The 21,421-nt window shown below is 41.6% G+C and overlaps 1 protein-coding gene across 5 annotated transcripts in view; it reads left to right on the forward strand.

Annotated features, from left to right (window-relative positions):
* grb14 (growth factor receptor-bound protein 14) overlaps nucleotides 1–21,421 on the forward strand; it is a 45,146-nt gene that overhangs the window by 13,216 nt on the left and 10,509 nt on the right. The window contains exons 1-3 of one of the 5 annotated variants that reach the window (XM_071207091.1): nucleotides 6,144–6,233; nucleotides 8,493–8,610; nucleotides 9,402–9,531. In XM_071207091.1, coding sequence (XP_071063192.1) covers nucleotides 8,609–8,610; nucleotides 9,402–9,531 — 132 coding nt within the window. In that variant the 5' untranslated portion in view covers nucleotides 6,144–6,233; nucleotides 8,493–8,608. Of the gene's footprint in view, nucleotides 1–5,898; nucleotides 6,234–8,492; nucleotides 8,611–9,401; nucleotides 9,532–15,492; nucleotides 15,717–20,987; nucleotides 21,178–21,421 lie in introns of those variants that run through there. The other 4 variants (XM_034110388.2, XM_034110387.2, XM_034110391.2 and 1 more) reach the window with 4 other exon arrangements.

The raw sequence follows: 21,421 nt of genomic DNA on the forward strand, positions 1-21,421 counted from the left end.
CGAACATAAGGATGCTCATAAGTGTACGTGGTACCAGAGCACCCTAGGCAGAAGGTCCATGATCGATTTCGTTATTGTATCATCGGACCTGAGGCCGTATGTTTTGGACACTCGGGTAAAGAGAGGGGCGGAGTTGTCAACTGATCACCATCTGGTGGTGAGTTGGGTCGAGTGGCGGGGGAAGCCTCTGGATAGACCTGGTAAGCCCAAACGTGTAGTTCGGGTGAACTGGGAACATCTGGAGGAGGCCCAAGTTCAGGAGGCCTTCAACTCACACCTCCGGCGGAGCTTTTCGGGCATTCCTGTGGAGGTTGGGGACAATGAACCAGAGTGGTCGGTGTTCAAAGCCTCTATTGCCGAAGCCGCGGCGGGGAGCTGTGGTCTCAAGGTCCTAGTTTCCTCAAGGGGCGGTAACTCTCGAACCTCCTGGTGGACACCGGTGGTCAGGGAAGTCGTCCGACTGAAGAAGGAGGCCTTCAGGGATTTGTTATCCCGGGGGACTCCCGAGGCAGTTGCAAGGTACCGATGGGCCCGAGAAGACATGGAGAAGGACTTTCGGGCGGCACCAAAGTTGTTCTGGAAAACTGTCCGACACCTCAGGAGGGGGAAGCAGGGAACCATCCAAGCTGTGTACAGTAAGGATGGGACGTTGTTGACCTCAACTGATGGAGTGTTAGGGCATTGGAAGGAACACTTTGAGGAACTCCTGAACCCGACAACTCCGCCCTCTATGTTAGAGGCAGAGCTGGAGTATGAAGGGGGATCAACACCAATCTCCCGGGGGGAGGTCACTGAGGTCGTCAAACAACTCCACAGTGGCAAAGCCCCGGGGGTGGATGAGATCCGCCCAGAAATGCTGAAGTCTCTGGGTGTTGAGGGACTGTCATGGTTGACACGTCTCATCAACATTGCGTGGAAGTCGGAAACAGTACCGAAGGAGTGGCAGACCGGGGTGGTGGTTCCCCTTTTTAAAAAGGGGGATCAGAGGGTGCGTGCCAATTACAGAGGCATCACACTACTCAGCCTCCCCAGGAAAGTTTACTCTAAGGTACTCGAAAGGAGGGTCAGGCCGATTGTCGAACCTCAGATTGAGGAGGAACAATGCGGATTCCGTCCTGGTCGTGGAACGACGGATCAGCTTTTTACTCTCGCAAGGATCCTGGAGGGGGCCTGGGAGTACGCTTATCCGGTCTACATGTGTTTTGTAGACTTGGAGAAGGCGTATGACCGAGTTCCCAGGGAGTTACTGTGGGAGGTACTGCGGGAGTATGGGGTGAGGGGGTCTCTACTCAGGGCCATCCAATCTCTGTACTCCCAAAGCGAGAGCTGTGTCTGGGTCCTCGGCAGTAAGTCGGACCCATTTCCGGTGCGGGTCGTCCTCCGCCAGGGCTGCGCTTTGTCACCAATCCTGTTTGTAATATACATGGATCGGATTTCGAGGCGTAGTCATGGGGGAGGGGGTCTGCAGTTCGGTGGACTAAGGATTGCACCACTGCTTTTTGCAGATGATGTGGTTCTAATGGCTTCATCGGTCTGCGATCTTCAGCACTCACTGGATCGGTTCGCAACCGAGTGTGAAGCGGCTGGGATGAGGATCAGCACCTCCAAATCTGAGGCCATGGTTCTCAGCAGGAAACCGATGGACTGTCCACTCCAAGTAGGGAATGAGTCCTTACCCCAAGTCAGGGGTGGGGAACCTCCGGCCCCCGGGCCGTATACGGCCCGCGTGACAATTTGATACGGCCCTCGAGGTAACACACGCAAAAAAGAAAAACAATTAAGAAATCTAGACAGAAAAATATGTAACAAGCGAGTACCTGTTTTTCCTGGCCAAGCTCAGGGTCCTTGAACACAACACGAGCCTAACGTGTCATCACGTGGTATATGTCTCCTCCGACAGGGGTTTAGAGCTGCCGGAGAGCAGAGCACCAGAACGCCGCTCCGGGCCGGGACTTCACAAATGTCAGTACCCATAAGGAGCCGTACATATGCCTTAGTTTTTGCGTGGCTGTGTCTTTAGTTGAAAGCCCAGTGGCGATCTGTTCATCTGTCATACTGATCATACAGTCAATAACTTTGTTGTTATTAGCATCTGGTTAGCTAGCTATGCTAACGAATATAAGAAGATTTTTCTACAACCAGTGAGGTAAAGGCACATCTTTATATGATCATTATAGTTATAAAAAAGAGAATACAGTAAACGGGTATAAAATACTATATGACAGTTGTTATTAATAAACAAGAATACAGTTTGAAAGGGGAGTGATTTGTAAAATATCCATAAAGAAAAAGAAAATCTGCTTCCAGTTCTGTTTCAAATGGCCATGGGTGTTGAGAGATGTTTCCATAGATCTCCTAACGTTGCTCTCAAAGTGCACCAGATTTAACTTCAACATTTAAAAAAAAATCTTCCCGGGGGAACATGCCCCGGGCCCAGACCCCCCTAGAGGAGGTTAGGTCCCTCCCCCACTTAAATCATGTTCACATGGATAGGAAACTAAATTGCACACATCGTGTCCATATCTTTCTGTTTTGGTGGTCATGCCACAACCGTGCACGTGCATGCATGCGCGAATCATGGTAAAATATCTGGATTAAGAGGTTGCTTTTTCTTTGCACAGCATGAAAGAAAGGCCAAATGAATGGGCTGTGATTTTAGTATTTTTAAGCAGACGTCAATAATTTGTACGGCCCTCGGAGGATGTTGAAAAAATTGAAATGGCCCTTGAGAGGAAAAAGGTTCCCCACCCCTGCCCCAAGTGAAGGAGTTCAAGTATCTCGGGGTCTTGTTCTCGAGTGAGGGAACAATGGAGCGTGAGATGGGCCGGAGAATCGGAGCATCGGGAGCGGTACTGCAGTCGCTTTACCGCACCGTTGTGACGAAAAGGGAGCTGAGCCAGAAGGCAAAGCTCTCTGTCTACCAGGCCATTTTCGTTCCTACCCTCACCTATGGTCATGAAGGATGGGTCATGACCGAAAGAACGAGATCGCGGATACAAGCGGCCGAGATGGGTTTTCTCCGCAGGGTGGCTGGTGTCTCCCTTAGGGATAAGGTGAGAAGTTCGGTCATCAGGGAGGGACTCGGAGTTGAGCCGCTCCTCCTTCGCGTCGAAAGGAGCCAGTTGAGGTGGTTCAGGCACCTAGTTAGGATGCCACCTGGGCGCCTCCCTAGGGAGGTGTTCCAGGCACGTCCAGCTGGGAAGAGACCAAGGGGAGGGGTTATATCTCTTCGCTGGCCTGGGAGCGCCTTGGAATCCCCCAGTCAGAGCTGGTTGATGTCGCCAGGGAAAAGAAAGTTTGGGGCTCTCTGCTGGACCTGCTGGACCTGCTACCCCCGCGACCCGACCACGGATAAGCGGGAGAAGATGGATGGATGGCTCTGAACACATACTCTCGTTATACGCTGACGATTTACTATGGTTACTTTCTAACCCTATATCTACCATTCCTCAGATAATAGATCTGTTAACCCGATTCGGAACCTTCTCAGGGTACAAGCTAAACTTTTCCAAGAGTGAGTGCTTCACGTAAATGACCTGGCCCTTCAGATCCCCGATAGACTCTTCACCTTCTAGGTGTAATTTTAAGTATTTAGGTGTGAATATAAGTGGAAAACTCTCAGACCTTTACAAAGATAACGTCCCACCACTAATTGACAAGCTCAAATATGATTTGGAAAGGTGGAATAATTTACATTTAACTATCGCTGGCAGGCACTCATCTATTTCGCTACTTCCAGGTCCGAAACTGGGTTAAACTAAACAACCCTTCCTTCCCCAATATCCCTCCGGATTCAATAATTGACTCAATTCTGGACACTCTAACAACCGAAAAAGGTTTGATTTCAAGAATTTACAATTCTGTCTCCCGTCTCACAGAAACATCGCTTGGTAAAATCAAACAAGATTTGGAAGAGGAACTAGTCCAAGCTATAGATGATGAGGTCTGGGATGGCGCATTAGCGAGAGTGAACAATAGTACGTCCTGTGCCAGGCTCAATCTTATACAACTAAAAGTTGTCCACCGTATCTATTACACCAACTCTAAACTCTCCAAAATATACCCAAATGTTACGGACACCTGTAACAGATGCCACATGTCACCAGCAAACATGACTCATATGTTTTGGTCTTGTCCTCGCCTACAAGGATACTGGACAAGCATTTTCAAACACCTTACTGAGGCCTTGGACGTGGTATTGACACCATGTGCAGAAACTGTCATTTTTGGAGTACTACCTGGCCACCGAATGTTGAAGAGGAAAACTAAAGACAGAATAGCCTTTGCATCTATCTTAGCACGTAGAAGAATACTCCTAGAATGGAAATCTTCTATATCACCTAAAAAATCTCTATGGCTTAAAGATTTAATGTTGTACCTGAACTTGGAGAAGATTAAATATAACCTGAGGGGCTCCTCAAAACTATTTGAATCTGTCTGGGGCTCTATGATAGCCTACATAGCTGAACGTAAGACACCAAATTAAGAAGAAAGGGGGGGGAACAACGAATGTATGTGTATATTTCTTTTATATATTGTGTCTCTTTTTATCTGTTTGTTTTTTTAATTTTATTTATTTATTTATTTATTTTGTTCTGTCTTTGTTATGTATGTATGTATGTATTTATGTATGTATGTATGTATGTATGTATGTATGACTGTATGTATGTATGTGCATGTGTGTGGGTATGTACACACATGTATGTGTATACAGTATGTGGGTATACATGTGAGTATATGGGTACATGTATTACTGTTACTATTCTTTATTTCCTTATCTATTAATTTTCTTTTAATATTATCTTCTACATTACTTTACTTGTACCTATACATGTATCTATTTATTTAGTTAGTTATTTAATTTACTAGCTAGGACCGGGAGGGGGGGGGGGGGGGAAGGAAACAAAAAATATTGACTGTATAAATGTAAACTCATTGTGCCTGACTCAATAAAAATAAATAAAAGGTATTCTCTTGGAAGGTAAAACAACTGGGACTGGACCACTGCACGTCATGTATACCAAAGTAATTGAGTTATATCAGTCTTCTGTTAATGTGGTGAGGTATTGCTTTAACCCTATGCTGACTGTTGGTCTGTATCTCTAGGAGCCTGTCCTCCCCTGGTCAGACTCTGTTACACATTACCTTTCAGAAAGATGTTATCATCACAACCATCCCCCACATGGAGCCTGTCACAGAATGACACAGCCCACAACAAAACCAATCTGCTGGGCTGGCTACTCTGTACAACCACATGTCGTCTGCAGTGCACTAAGTTAAAGTGCAATTTGGATCCCTGTGCAAAGTCCATGACAAAAGAACAGTTCGTTTTATTTAACTGATGGCCCTCATTTACTTAATTACTGAGCTTAAGTCATCCACTTTGTGTAAGTGTGCTTTGTGTGCATATATTCTGCCTTCTAGGTTTCAAAGGGAGCTATATAAAAAAAGCTAAAATATAAACAAAATACTTGAGGCTGAACAAATTAGGCAATTATTAGTAGTGTGAAAGCAAAGATGGCTGCTTTTGGAGTAATTGTGTTAAAAATATCTTTATTGTGGTGGATCATGTTTGGGTAGGAGGGATCATTTTGCCCCACTGGGCCAGCCTCGTGGGCAGATGAGCCAGAGACTTGTGTGTGTGTGTGTGTGTGTGTGTGTGTGTGTGTGTGTGTGTGTGTGTGTGTGTGTGTGTGTGTGTGTGTGTGTGTGTGTGTGTGTGTGTGTGTGTGTGTGTGTGTGTGTGTGTGTGTGTGTGTGTGTGTGTGTGTGTGTGTGTGTGTGTGTGTGTGTGTGTGTGTGTGTGTGTGTGTGTGTGTGTGTGTGTGTGTGTGTGTGTGTGTGTGTGTGTGTGTGTGTGTGTGTGTGTGTGTGTGTGTGTGTGTGTGTGTGTGTGTGTGTGTGTGTGTGCACTCGCTCGCTCGCTCTGCTGTGCTGAGCTGTGAGCAGAGGAGCCCCGCCAGCCAGCCTGCTCTAACTGCACACAGTCCAACAGCTCGTCTCTTCTCTCTGCTCCAGATGATGCCTTGGATTTAGCCGGCCCACATGAGTGATATGAATAACACACTGGATGGAATACACACTTCTGGAAGCCTCGAGGAGAAAGCAGAGATTTATCAGAGTGGCAAGGGTAATGTGAGTGGTTTTCCCAGCCCAACCCTTATCCCTTTGCGAGCTCCTTTACCAACACCAAATGCTCAGAAGATCAGGACTACGCTCTGCAAGGGGAACAGGTATGGCACGTTTATCTTTGCACTTGCTGACACCAGTTTGTTTAAAAGATTCAATAAATAAAAAGATTCAGTTGCACTAACAACGTGTTGCTTACACTTGAGTTGCCCTGCAGAAGAATAGTACACTCTTTGTATTTGCAGGAGTGACACACAAAGGTCTATTTGAAAGCTGTAGTGTAGACTTTGTACCTGTAAACACAATTGGCTCGACCCAAACGCAGCTGTCAATGGAGTGTAATGTACTATTTCAACAGTGCAGTGAAAGACCTGGAATCAAATCAAGCACCTGTTAGTTTGTGGGAGATAATTAGTAACTCAGTAACTGCTGTGTTTACAGAGCAGTAAAGAAAGCATCAGTCAGAGAATGCACCTTTCACAAACTGAGGCCCTTTCTTCAAATCCAATCTCACCTTAGCCTTATGATAATCTAATATGGTATTGTCTTTTATCTGTTAAAGGTCTCATGACATGGCCATTTCTACTGATCATAATTCCATTGTAGAGGTCTACTAGAATAGATTTACATTGTTCCATGTTCCAAAATCACATGGTTCTCATACAGCATCTCTGTATCTGTATTGTGGGGTGGTGGTGGCGAAGTCGATAGGGACTTGGCTTGGCAACTGGAAGGTCACCAGTTCAAGACCAAGTGCTACCGAGGTGTCCCTGAGCAAGGCACCCACACACTGCTCCCCGGACGCCGTTCAAAATGGCAGCACACTGCTCCTAACACTAGGATGGGTCAAATGCAGAGAAACAATTTCCCCACGATGGATTAATAAAAGTCCATCTTAATCTTAATCTATAGTATGTGTATTCACTCTGTCCTAAACGGCTTGTTGGAGCTCCTGCTGATGAGTCCACCACCGTTACAGCGGAACATCAGTGTTTATGTGTTACAATGGCGACCAGAAAATGACATCAGTAATGACAAACAGATGAGAAGGCTGCGTGGGGTCTGGGTGCCGTGTTGGCGGGACGTTGCGGGGCTAGCTGCTCCGCCCTTTGAGGCTCGAGGAGCAGCCAGTGTGAGCTGTATTACTGGTGTCATTTCCTGGTTGCTGCATGTGGTCTGCGAGACAACGAGACAACGCGAAACTCAGCCTGAACTCAGCCTGAGCATACAAGTTTGTGCTCAGGCTGAGTTTCGCTGTGTCTCGCTGTCTCAGGCTGAGTTTCGCTGTGTCTCGCTGTGTCAGGCTGAGAAATCCGCGGAGCTGCGGCTGAGAAAAGATAAGGCTGTGTGTGTGTGTGTGTGTGTGTGTGTGTGTGTGTGTGTGTGTGTGTGTGTGTGTGTGTGTGTGTGTGTGTGTGTGTGTGTGTGTGTGTGACACCAATCCGCATAGCCGTTACCTCACTTAGCCCCTTATGTCACTACGACCCAGGAAAAAGAAAAATCTCCAACGAGGCGTTCTGGGGCAGCATAGACAGGTATTTTCTGGGTGAGAGTTTTACTCGCTACAGGGTGTACTTTGAGGGTGTGTGACCTTGCAGACCGTTTACATGCATAAAAAGCTGCATAACACACAAGGGGACGTGTAATTACCGGATTCATTCAGATTTTAGTTTACTGTAAGGACATGTTGAATACATTTTAGTACTAGACAAATCATCCATCCTGGCTACTATTTAGTGCATCACATTCGCTAAAGCATTCCCACGGCCCCTACACACGGCGGCGTGCGTTGCCGCTTCAACGCTTCTGCCCATTCACTTTGAATGGGGTGACGTCACGATTCGCCGAACTGCATTGTGGGAGCAAAGCGTAGCTTTTCTCGCGGTGCTTGCTGCAAAAGTAGAGCAATGTTCTACTTTTGACGCCTCGACGGAGGCGTCAGCCAATCAAATCCCGTTTATGCAAATCTACCAGTACAAACGCTAGCCAATCAAACCTTGTGTATGCTGGGAGAGCCAGCAGTTCATTTCCTCATATGCCAAAAAATAGAGGAGAAAATAATCGTAGCGTAGGGAATCACCCGGTGCTTTATGATCAGTCTCTGTTCACCTACCGGGATACAAACCGGAGGAGCCAGGCATGGAGGGAGGTGGCAGAGACAGTGGCTGAAACTGGTAGGTTTTCGGCTGTTTGGGGAGTTTATATCCAGTGTACTTCGTTTGAACATTGCTATTGCTTTGTATGCAGGCATAGACAGTATTTAGTCAGCATGGAATGTTGCGTAAAATAGCATCATAGTCATTAATGTCATAAATGTTCATCATATAAAGTGTGACATGTAAAACCTTTTATGCAATTGACAGGAGAGATTCATGTGATTGGTTGTTGGTCGCGTTGCTCACGTAAACTCCCCAAGCTCAAGACACGCCCACCGCCAAGCGGCAACGCACGCCGCCGTGTGTAGGGGCCGTTAGGGGTTATGTGAGTGACACTTATTTATAACATTTTGAGATTATGACTTGTGGATCATGCTATTTTCGAAAACACAAAACCTTTTTTTCTTTCTGCTAACTAATACATGTTAGTGGTTAAATCAGGGGCAGCTCATGCACTGCATTATCTTATCAAAGTCTGATGGTGTGTGGTTGAGAGCGGGAGGAGTCCATGCAGAGACAGCTTAGTGTAGTCGTTTATACTCCCCATTCCTCTACATGAGACACACGCAGCAAAGAAACCAGCAATGTGTTGTAACAGCTCTTCAAGGTACATGTTGCAAATCAGTCTAGCATAAAGTCTAATATTATGATGTTACAATCAGACTGACTGGCAAGATAGGACGTGTTTATTTGTATCAATCTCTTTAAAAGCTTGATTTCCACTGCAGGTTTCTTGCAATAAAATACAGATTGTTTATCTGCTTGATACATAGTTTCACCGTAGCTTCTTTGATTAACTGTAACTTTGAGTGTGTAATATTCAACCTAAATGACACACTGGAAACGTGTTTTGTTATTGCTTTACCCTAACATCAAATATAATTGGGTGGACATTATACATTGGCCAAAAAATCTGCTTTTTTGAGAACTAATTTTAAATTCAAGGCAAGTCTATTTTATATGTATAGCCTAATATGGCAAAATGGGGCTTTGACATTTGACATACCACCCTCAATCTTTTCGATCCTCACATTTAAAACCAGATGTGACCAATATTTGCCACATTTTGAGCCGCATCTGTTTGTTTATCTCTGTCTGTATTTATTTTCCTTTTAGGAGCAATACAAAGGGAGAAGATTCAATCTCTTCCCCTGTTCCAAACCCTTTGCCTGAGCTCATCGCCTCAACCCTCACTCCCCTCCTCTATGAATGTTTATTACCATCGACCAAAAGTAGTGCAACTCAGGTGAGTGTCCCATTTCATTTACAGTACTAGAAGGTGTTTGTGACACAAAGAGTCATTCTATTTATAATAAAATAATAAATAAGTCCTCTGCTGAGCAAATAACAGAAAAACAACTGCAGGCCATGATAAGATTTAAATGCATTGTTACATGTCTGGCTGGCAAATTATCTACAACTTCACGGCATATGGATGGTAGAACCAGTTATGTGAGTGTGTGGATTCACACTGATGAGATTAAAAAGCACACATAGACACTTCACATGCACAATGTTACTACTTTGAAGAGCCTATATGTTCCTACATACAGTGGCTATAAACAATGTCAACATGGGCAATACATATGTCTGATACCACATGTTGATATTGCATCAGACATTTTATTATAAATGTATGTTTAACACAGGAAATACCTGGCTTAGTGCCCAGCAGCCATTCACTGTACCTTTGTCTTTGAGCACATGTTGTGTGATATGCACTGAATGTGGGGAAGTACCTGCTTGTCCCAGAAAAGGTTTTCAGTCCAATCTAGATCTCAAGTTTATTTTTTTGTATTTGTTTAGCCCCGCACCTCTTAGTTGATGTTGCTACACCTTTCCCTTTAAGTGTAGCAGGGGCCCATTTGCAGGTAAAATGATAACAAACACAGATTTACCACTCTAAATAAATTCATAGTAGCCGTTAAAACAATGGGTCTTTGATCTCAAACAGAAGTAGTTAAAGGTTTCTCATTGCTAACAATTGGCTGACATTACAACCGTAGCTAGCGCTCTTTATTGTTGGCTGACTTGTTGGAATAAAAGAACCCTGTAATGCTTATCAGCTTACACTGTTGGTAGTAAGCTAGTAACCTGGGAATGTTAAGACCGCATGGACCAGACAAACAAATTGCATCATGCATTCCTTGAATTGTGCTTTAGTGTTTTTGGAAAGGTGTCTGCAGCTTTTGTTGTTTGAAGCTACAATCTAAAGATCTCTTAATTCTGGAAATGGATCAGTCTGAAACAAATGACCTGGAAATGCTGCAGGTGATACACAACTCATGATGAATAATCATTTAGTTTATGAACTCTCTTTACCCTAATGAAAGTCAGAAGAAAAAACTATTATGAACAGCAAAATATGACTTAATATGACTCTGAGATCTGTTGTTGATTTGTACATTTATAAAAACTCACTGCCAAATTCTAAAAAGAGAGCACGTTCATTATGTTGGAAAGCTAACAATTATGGGTCTGCTTCAAAAGTGCATGGGTTTTAAAATGGATTTTGTCTATACATTTTCCAGGGCTATTAAATGTGTCTGGTTGGTCAACCACTAGATATTTCCTGGATGCGGATCCCTACAGAATACTGTATGCTGAAGTTGATTTCAGGTTTTTCAGTATCTTTGTGGCATGTGTGTATCTATGTGTGCATGTGTAGCAGCGGGGGGCCGCTAAAAGCAATGACTCATAGGAAAGCTTGAAATTATAGAGCTCAGCAGTTACCAAGGACTGTCAGCAGTGTAGACCTCTCTGTGCGCATGTGTTGCTTTCATGGAAGGAACAATTACAGAATGCATAAAGTTTATTTTATGTTGTTTTTATCGGAAGCTTTCATTGAACTGGAAGTAGATGTGTGATTGAAACAAGAGTCTGATCAAATGCAAATCTCAAATGAACCCTTCTGCTCTATTCCATCCTCACTCAATTCAACGTTTAAAATAAGAAAATGACAGAGTGATTGCTAATTCTTCTATCCTCTCAACAGCCTATTGTAAATACGGGCCAGGGATCTGCGCAGATTTGACATTTTCTTTGATAAATGAGTGAACAAATCCTCAAGTTTCTCAGTGGAGGAGCAATATGACACCCTGCTGACCTCACTCTGCGACAATGTGGCGTCCTTGTAAGCAAACCCTAAAGTGCTCCTTATGTATCTCGTTGATGAGGCCTGTGCCTGCACCTTGTGGGCCTGACAGCCTCTTACAATGTCCTTTCAGCAGCGGTATTGAGAAGACAAAGGGAGTATGTCAGAGTGAAACAGCTGTTTTTGTGTCACAATCCTCATGTCACAGGGTTATGACCTTTTTTCAGTTGCGCTCAAGAAACCAATGACATCATTGTTCCAACTGTGCAGCATTCATCCCCTCACCCACCCTTCTGACTTTCATATAAAGGAAAATGTTCTATTGAGTTTCCCAGTGTGTCGCTTTGGGTAGTCATTTTCCTATCAGTTACAATGATCTGAAAATAATAATCTTCTACTAAGGACAGGCAGGCTTAGATTATGAAATGAAAAGGCAAGGGAAATCAGGGTGTGGCATCTGGCATCTGAAAACAACTCAGTGTGTAGCTGACCATATGTTGAGGTTTACAGTTAATTTGATTGAGATTTGGCTAGATTCTTAGCTTGACTTTGCTTTGTTTTACACAGGCTTGAAAGTTATTTCACTCTAGACTGGATTTCATCTGGTTTAAAACTGGTTTTAGCTTACCCCCCTGTTATCCCTGTGGTTCAGTGTCATGGTTCATTTCCATAACAACACGACCAAGTCATGACTGCCACATTATTATTATTATTATTATTATTTGATGTTACGAAAAAGTGCCCATTGGTATTACCATAGATTCTAAATGTACCATGGCAGCATTATATTTTAAACGTCTTTTATATTAAAGAAACCTTTCATGCTACAAATTGTTCAATTGGCAGACAGTTCTCTGTTGACATTGTTTGAATGGGTCAAATTAATCCCAACAATATTTAGATAATTAATTATAAGTGTAATTGTTCCTGCTTTACTCTATTTTATCATCATGTTACACTGAATGTTATCATTTTTTGTCTGACAAAACATTTAATTTTTCCACTTTCCTACATTTTATAGACCAGACGTTTAATCAATGAATCAAGAAAACTATCCTTAGCTTATTCGATTGTGGGAAAAATGATTTAGTACTGTGTATTCCTCCATGATGCAATCGCAAAATAAACTGCACACACGCAGCCTGTGTCCAGACGGCGTTAAGTGTTCTGTTCAGCCATATGTCTCAGAGGAAATGCCTGCCCCATAGAGATGTTATTTCAGATGCAACATGCATGTCCGTGTGCTCTGACTTTCAGCCTCTCCTCTACAGCAGATGTAATAGACTCTCCAGGGTCACACTTAGTACATATAAAACATTTTGTTCATGTTCCCTCCATTCAGATACTAAATAGTTTGTCAGAAAGCTGCTTACTGAACGAAAAGAGCTATGCTGAAGCCATAACTTCTGTAATTGTATACCTTATTTAGCTTGACATGTTGGAATACATATGTAATATATTATTAAACACTGATAAGAACAATATATTTCAATAGTTTCATGTGAGAATCAGATGATTTAGAATTAGTAGTCATGCTTTGCAAATTCAACACATAGTTTTTATGTGTTTATATACAGGAAGTCATCTGAGGTTAGATGCATGTGCAGCTCCTTCATTTCTCTCCATGTCTGTCTCTCTCGTTAACTTCTTTCAGAGTGACAGTCATGTGGAGTGAAATGTTGTTTCTTATTGGTGTGAACACGCACCGTCTGTCTTTATCACCCTGACCCTTTCCGGGCTCTGATGCTAGGCTTAGATCATCTGTAAAGGCGTAAAAACATTTTTGAGAAATGAACTACTCTCCATGTTTTGTTCTCCCAACTCTTTTTACAGTGTGTTTTCACTTCCTGAAAATTAATTGCAACATTTGGTAGCCTCAAAATGTCTTATACAGTGTAATAGTTGTACCACCTTTAAGTGTCACAACAGCCAATATGGAAAACTGGACAAACCAATGAGCGGAAGCATCTCTCATACAGTCTATCGACATGTTCATTTTTTTATTTAATCGTTTATTTGAAGAGGGACAATGCACATTAATGAACACTTAAGACAAATAATGCTTCAAGTGTAAATATGCCGGATTTGAGCTTTGAGCTATGTGGTTGCCTCCTCGTTTTGCAGGATGGATACTGAAATACTGTGTATCTCTTGCTGTTTTATAGTTTAACCCTGATTACCCCTGCCCAGAGGGGGGGTTATACACATGCAAACCACCCCATCTCTGGTTGCTGTCTTGTTACTTTGACAGAGCCGGCAAGGGGTCTTGGTTTGATCCTCCGTGGTCAAGGACAATGTGTCTGGAGCTGGCTTTGTTATGGGACTTGTGGAGTCTCTGTTATCATTCTGGCTCCATTAATTCCAATTCATTTTAGCTGTGTGATAACTAACAGCGTCTGCTTGTCTGCACTCTCACAAGTCAATGCGCTGTGTTTCCAGATACACATGAAGCCTGTTGTGGGAGGGTCCTCTTTCCCTGTCTGTTCTCATGAGTTGAAATGAAGGACAATGATTGGTGCTGGTGAGGAGACCAAAGTAATATAGACCCATGCTCATATTACAATGCTGTTCACAGGCCTTTTATTCTAGCTTTGCAAGTTACAGTGAGAGAGAGGATTCGAAACATTGCTGCTTTACCTCTCTTGGATGCAGTTTTTTTTATTTGTATTATATGTTGGGCCTTTATTTGTTATAAAAGAGAGACAGTAGAGGAATGACATGCTGTAAACTGTCAGGCCAGTCAGGAATCTACCCGGTGGCTCGCAGCTCTGGGCATTGCACCCATGGTATGCACCCTAACCCCTCAACTACCATGTCGCCTTAGGAAGCACTTCTGTGTCCCAAAATATTTACATTTGGACAGTTTTCACACCATGTATAAATGTAACTTGAAAAACATAGTATTGTCTTTTAACAAATAAAGTACAGTATTACCACAGTTGTGTGTGTGGCCTTCATCATAGCTTTATTAAAATGGAGTCTGTCCTGGGGCACCAGCAGTTGTTCAGACTTGTGCTTACTATTATTTCTCCATATAACAAATGTACATATCCTACTTTAGTATACTGTAGGTCCATTATATACTAGTGGAAATGTAAGGTGCATTTGCACGTGTTAAACTCGAGGCAAACCGTATAGTGCAGAGTTTATTAACCTATATAAACGTGTCAATCTTTACAATTGTATTTTTAAAAAGAATTTCAAGTTTGTATTACTCTGTTGGACTGAGGCTTGAGAATGAGCGTGTCTTGTAAAGATGGCACAGTCATATTCACAAGGACTCTTTGTCTAATCGTACAGTGAAACAGATGTCTATGTGAATCGAAGCTTTGGGGGAAAGAGCTATTTTGGACTTCTAATTCTCTCTTTCTTGAGGGCATGGTCGTATTGAGATCCAGTAATGCCAAAGAATTGTATGGATATCTTCAGAAACATGCAGTATATTCACATGTTGTTGACTCGCAAAGACTACAAAAATAAGGATAATTTTATAAATAAACACAATTTGGATTAATAAGGATACATAAATTGTGCAGAGATCTGAGGCCTGGTGTAGATCTAACAGGTCAGTATTAATGTAGTTGGAGAAATAAACAAACTGTACTGCAAGAATACAACCTGTGTAATTTCCAGTGAACACTCTTGAGCTTCTCATTCACTAAAACGTTATTATTTGTACTATTTTATAATCACCTTTTGCCCACATTCATGTTTAATGTTAGCACCCATAATGTATAAAACAAGATCCCACATGTGTTACTTCTAAAAATAGCCTTGTAGTGTCTTCTAGTAGGCAGCAACAAACCTGCATGGTCTTTTCTGGGAAATCTTCAGCTCATTTTCTGTGTATTTGTTTCTAGATTATCGCTGTGCAAGTATTACTTTGTCTACAAAACCATATACAGTAAACTGATACAGTAGCTATTTTCAGACGTGTTATATTCAAACTCATGAGAACATTTTCTTTTTTCCAGTTGTGTTTATTGAAAGTTCCTTTCTAAAAGGAGAGAAAAGGAAAAAGCTTTTACTTTCTCAAGGACAAAGGAGGAGTTTGTGTTGTGGGGAGGCTACATGACTTAGTGTCTCACACTTACATCACCGAAAGACATTTTCTGAAGATTTTAAAGGGTTACCATATTAAAAGGGCTCTTATTAGTTGCAATACTATATATAAATACTAGCCTTAGAATCTTTTTTTTTTTACATTATCCCTATATTCAGTTACTATGCACAGATATTTGTCACATAGTTAATTGTGCATCTAAGGCAAAAGCATGCATTTCCATGCGAGGAGAGTCACCCTGCCTGCCATCACACCACTTTGTCTGCAGAAACGGGTAGGAAATCTGACATGATCTCTTCTGTATCTTTCAAAACGAAATTCTCTCTGAAATGCTGCGTTCTGTTCATGTTTTTGATGGTTTCTATACATTTGTGCTGTCTTTTTTGGTGGCACTGGATGAGAGCCATCCTCTTGAGCATTCTTCAACGACTGTGTGTAACTTGATTAATGTTTATTGCCAAGTAAGTGATTGACTGATTGGTGTTTAGTGTTTGGTGTTTAGTGCATCATGTAATAATGAACATATTAAGAGGAAATAAAAACACAAGCATTTAACTACAAAAGTCAAGAACTTACATATAGAATAGTAAGATTACAAATAATATAACAACCTAAAACAAATATGAACAATATAACTGTTTTCTGTGCTATTGTTACTTGTGAATTGAATTTGCATTAAGATTCACACTGGGTTCTTCAAAACGTAAGTATACGTAAGCATGTCCTTGAATGAATCTTTGACACAGATATTTGTAATTTGTATGACATATGCTCATTTTCAGGTTTTGAATTTTGTACTTATACTGTGACATGTGTACATGCTTCATTGATCGAAAAGTGCTTTAATTTTATCCTACTGCCTGTGCTTCAGCACCTCTTTTCACCCTCGGTCATCAAGTACATTGAATCACATACAGCGATTTGCCATGTAGTGAATGGCCTCAATTTACCACAGTCAGGTGAAGTCAAAGTTTCTCGTCTTGTGTTGGGCAGTTTTTGTATCAGTGAAATGAAAACAGCCACTCTGAGCAGGCACACAGCAGGCAATAGAAGTTTGAGTGTAAATTGTGATGTCATTATGTTGAATTAAACAAAGGAGTCCAATCAAAAACATTTCTGGTAAGAGGAGTATGTGTGAGAGAATCTCCCTCTGGCGTGAACTTTGGGATTTTTGCTCTTGCTGACATGCACAAAAACACAATACAGGACGCTAGCCTGGTGTCACTGTACTTTGGTTGTGCCAAACGTGCAATTTGTTTTTGATAAGTAGTATAAATACCAGACAAAGAGTTCCAGCATCTTAGAATATAATACAAAGTGTTTTTTAGTGTCTTTCTGAGGAACAGCAAAGAACACCTGATTATGGTGTTGTTTCGGTTATATTCGAGGTAATTATTTTCACAAACTTCTGTCCAACAGCAGTATATTGGAACATCTTAACCTCAGGCCTGCTTCCATTTCATGCTAACAATGTAACCACTTGTTACAGACAGGGGCCACATGGAGTTTAAACCATCTTGCAAGATGAAATGCACAATGAATTGTGGACCTGTGTGACAAATATGGCACCTTCTTGTGAACCACATAGGTATTATGAGATGAACATGGTGTTATAAAGGGGCACAGCCAACTCAAGTGTATTTGCTTGTCCTACCTTACTATAAAATGTTGTGCAAATCCAAGCGTGATAAACTCAGCAGAGTGTTCATTTATTTAAATAATTTGTAACCATTTTCAAGGCTGAAGCAGCTAACCAGTACTGTAGCTACTACTGTAGCTTTCCAGCATTTTCTATGTGGCCTGATAAAATGTTTCTGCTGTTGTAATTATGTTCCTGATAAGTGCCTCCTACAGTATGTAAAGTAACTAGCATTTTCACTATGGCTTTGTATTTTCAGCTAATATTTGGGAGCTATAAGCTGTAGACGTGATAAACATTGGGTTGAGACCGTCAGTCTTTTTTAGTTTAGTAACCGTGAGGAGCTGGGACATCTCTTAATAGTTCTTTAAGACAAGGCTGGAGGCCACCTCCTCACCACCGCTCCATGATAGAGCTGCAGCTGTGGGAGTGCAGTTCAAGGTTAAAGCAGAACAGTCTAATTGGCGAAATGGCTCACACCGTCCTGTCCTTGAGATAAGAAGGTCTAAAAGAGGAGTTTATGTTCAACAAGACTATATGTAGTGGGGCAAAGTCAATGCCTGGCTTTACTCTATTTTTTGCTTTTCATTGAAATGTCTTTTAAGACAGCACATGCTGTTCTATTGCTTTGGTTTCATTCCACCCCCTGAGATGAAGCTCTACAAATCTGCAGTTTTGTAGTTGAACATGGCTTGCATTTGCATGTTTCAGAGAGATTGTAGTGTTTAAAAACATTTTCTGTTCACCATAGACCACTGAAAAGTTTACTTTTCCAACTTTAAAATGTATTTGATTTTTTTACATCCATGTCAAAAAACAATATCAGCCCAATGGACATATTTTTATATTTCTCAAAAAAGGATATCATTTCCTTTTAGAGGACATTTTGCCAGCAGGCCACTGGTTCTTTTTATTAACAACTGCCTTTTAAAAAGTTTCTGGCCACAGCAGGATATACTCGCATCAACCACTTTCAGTATTTAGACTGCGTCTTTGAGTTAGAGGAAGCAATGTTTACTCTGCCTTTTATACTAAGCTAACAGTACTGTTTTTTGTGGGAGCTGTTAAAATAAATCAATGTGACAGCTATGCTGAAAGTCACCTGAATTGATCAATGCAACTTTGAAAAAAATAAATTGCCATCTAATGTACTAAAACAACAACTTACACACAACTAAAGGCATTTTACATTGCTCTTTTCCCCTTTAAAGCAAGGAACAATAATCTAACACAAAAATAACTCTCTTGGTGACACTCTTAATCATTGAGTGCTGCAACATTAAAGGTGAACTTGATTGACATGACGTAGACTGACATGAATGTTTTTCAGGTGAAAGTATGTGTACATTTGGATCAGGGTTACTTGCCGATGAATGCCGCTCTGTGTTCACTGATAAAGACATTAGACATTTACACAGTGTGCTACCTTGCCTGGCCATTCATTAAAATCTTTGAACCAATGATTAACATAACTTCCACCCACTGGTTTCAATAACCTGGAGTGAAAACACTGCCAAATGATATATTTTTGTGAAAGTAAAAATAATTCTCAACTGATTGTGGTTGTTTTCTACAAGATTTTATTTACTCCTGTATGTTTTGTGTAAAATATTTTTTCTATGATTCTCCATAGAATATTTTCCACGTTTTGAAAGAACCTCTGGTGCATATGTGCTTGACTCATGCATCTACTAAATAAGTAGTAGTATAATAACTTGGAGAGCAGATTTCATATTTAAAAGCCACACTTTGAAATCTTTTTTGATGGCAAACCATGTGAGCAACATTTTTGGTGCTCAGACCAAACACCCACTATTTGACATCAAATAATTGGTGATAATTATGCAAATGTTAAAACAAATATTACTATCATAGTTACCATGGAGACAGCACACTTACATTCACAGGAAGTTGTTATTATCTTTAATAGACATTCTCATGAATACCATGTGTACGCTTAGCCAAGCCCCCACCTTACTTCATCTGTCTATACATTTCTATTTTAACATGAACATCATTTATGTTTAAAAGACTGTGGTGAATATTTAGTATTTGGGAAGTAGAAAATGAACAATTTGCTATAAGTTGGGTATGTTGCACAGTGGAAGTTTTCCTGCAATTTCTCCGAGTTCTACTGCGGAGGTGAAAACCCCCAGCATGATGGTATGATTGTCTGTTTGCGACCGTGTGTTTGTGTATGACGGTAGCAAAAGTTGGCCCTAAAGCTGTAAATTGTGAAGCATCTGTGTAACAGTTTTCATGCAGTGTGTCTTTATCCCAGCTGTTAAACACATTAGCTTCCTAAGAGTCGCCATTAGTTCTTTACAAAATATCAATACAATTTACAACATAAAATACTGCTGTGTAACTCTGGGTAGTCTCCCTGTCTCCTCCTCCTCTTAAAATGCTCTTTCAGTAGCTGTTGTGTGTAGAAGAGTTTACAGGATATTGTCCGTGATGAAGTGGATTCAATTCAAAATTGCAAACTCAAATTTGCATGGAAACTCACTCTAATATTCTCAGTTGGTCTGTGCTTAGTAATGCAAACATAAAGTACATATGCCATGCTGATGCACCAACGGTTGCCTCGTCCTCTTGACAAACCCTACCCTGTTCCTGGTGAAATGTGATGCCTGAATGATTTGATTTGGCCAACTCTCAGGAAACCACTTCTTCAAAGCAGCTTAACAGAAGCCCAGGCTTGACGCTGGCATTACCAGCATGCAGCAAATAAAAACTGCTGCTATTATAATGATATTAATGAAAATGATTTGGCACTATTGTTCCCCGCGGTCTCTGTCTCTGATATGAGTACATTCTAGATAATTGTCCTGCAGTGTGAAGTACACTATATTTAAACACTGGTGTAATCAGTTGAATGCAGGCTCTTGTCTTTGTGATACTTCCATAGGCAAAGATATTTGTCTTGTCTGGCTCCGAGCAGGCTGATTAAACACTAAATGGTTTACACTGAGAGATGATGTCATAGCTGGAGGCTCTCATTTGCTGATGGCTCCTTGAGGGCTCAAACCTCAGCCCTGCTGGAGAGCGCTGACCTCCTTTCTCTCCACAAAAGGAGTCAGGCTCGCCCTGCCCAGCTTTAAACTACCAATAGCACTCATTGAAAGACAAGAAAAGAGACAGTCATTTGGTCTTCACTGTGCCTCCCTCTTTGCCCCCTCCGTTCCCACCTCTGTCAACTTTAGGCCGAGTTGACCCAACTAGCATTACATTTAACCAGCACCTTTGTAATTGCTCTGTGGGCTCTTGCAGGGCATTATGCTGGGAGCTCTGCTTGCCATGGGCGTGTGAATGGGAATGGAGAGGGGGTTGGAGCCTTGTGACTCTCTCTGTCTTTCTCTCTCCTCCCCCTAAGCCCTTTTCAGACATGAAAAAGTATATGCAACATTGCTGGCTTCATCTATCTATTGATGGCAATGTGTCATTTAGACATGGTTTCTACATTAATGTTCCTCACTGCGGGAAACATTTAAAAGGTTTTATCTGATATGAGAAGTTTGATCTCCTCAACAATTAAAAATGAGCTCTTTTACAATGTATTAACACTGACTTTGTGCATAATTATAAGATGACGATTTAGATAATTAATTACAGTGGTCTTAGTAGGCGATGCAAGTAATCTTACTCTCTCTCAATTCAGACAAGTGTTTAAAGTGATACAGAGATGTTACTAGGTCACAAGGTGCATGTCTGAAAGGGGCTCTAGTGAATGAGCAGATTGATCTCTGGCTTCTTGATGCTTAGTGGTGGAGAAAAGGTAGGAGGTGATTTGGTATTAAGCCGCAGCGATACAGATATGTGGAGTCGGGACAGGGCTGTGCTGAGAGGCAGTTTTGTCTAATTGCCTCCTTTTCAGCTCTACCGAAGCACACAGAGAGAGAGAGAGAGAGAGAGAGAGAGAGAGAGAGAGAGAGAGAGAGGGAAAGACTCTTAATTCCCAGCTGACACTCACAGTGCTGTCAGATGCATGTTTTTATGTTACTTGCAAAAGCTCTCTTAGGCAATGCTGTGTACTCAGCCATGCATACGCTACAGATCTTGTCCAAACTCAAAACAACTTACTGCAAACAGGGGGGTAAGTTCTTCTTCTTAAGTGTTATGATTAATGAACAGTTTTCTCAAATATGTACAATCTGGAGTATACTTGGTACATTGTCCTCTAGTGAAATAGCGCTTGCAAGGGGTAACTAACTGGTGTACAATTTGTCTTATACTTTGCCTCACTTTTCATACTGTTCGTTGCATTACTTCATGCCAAACACAAGATTCAGTTTCCATTCTTTAGTGATTGCAAAAGTTTCTAACTCAATCTTTTTTTT

This window comes from Pseudochaenichthys georgianus, chromosome 21 (genome assembly GCF_902827115.2).
Source record: "Pseudochaenichthys georgianus chromosome 21, fPseGeo1.2, whole genome shotgun sequence".
NCBI lineage: Eukaryota > Metazoa > Chordata > Actinopteri > Perciformes > Channichthyidae > Pseudochaenichthys > Pseudochaenichthys georgianus.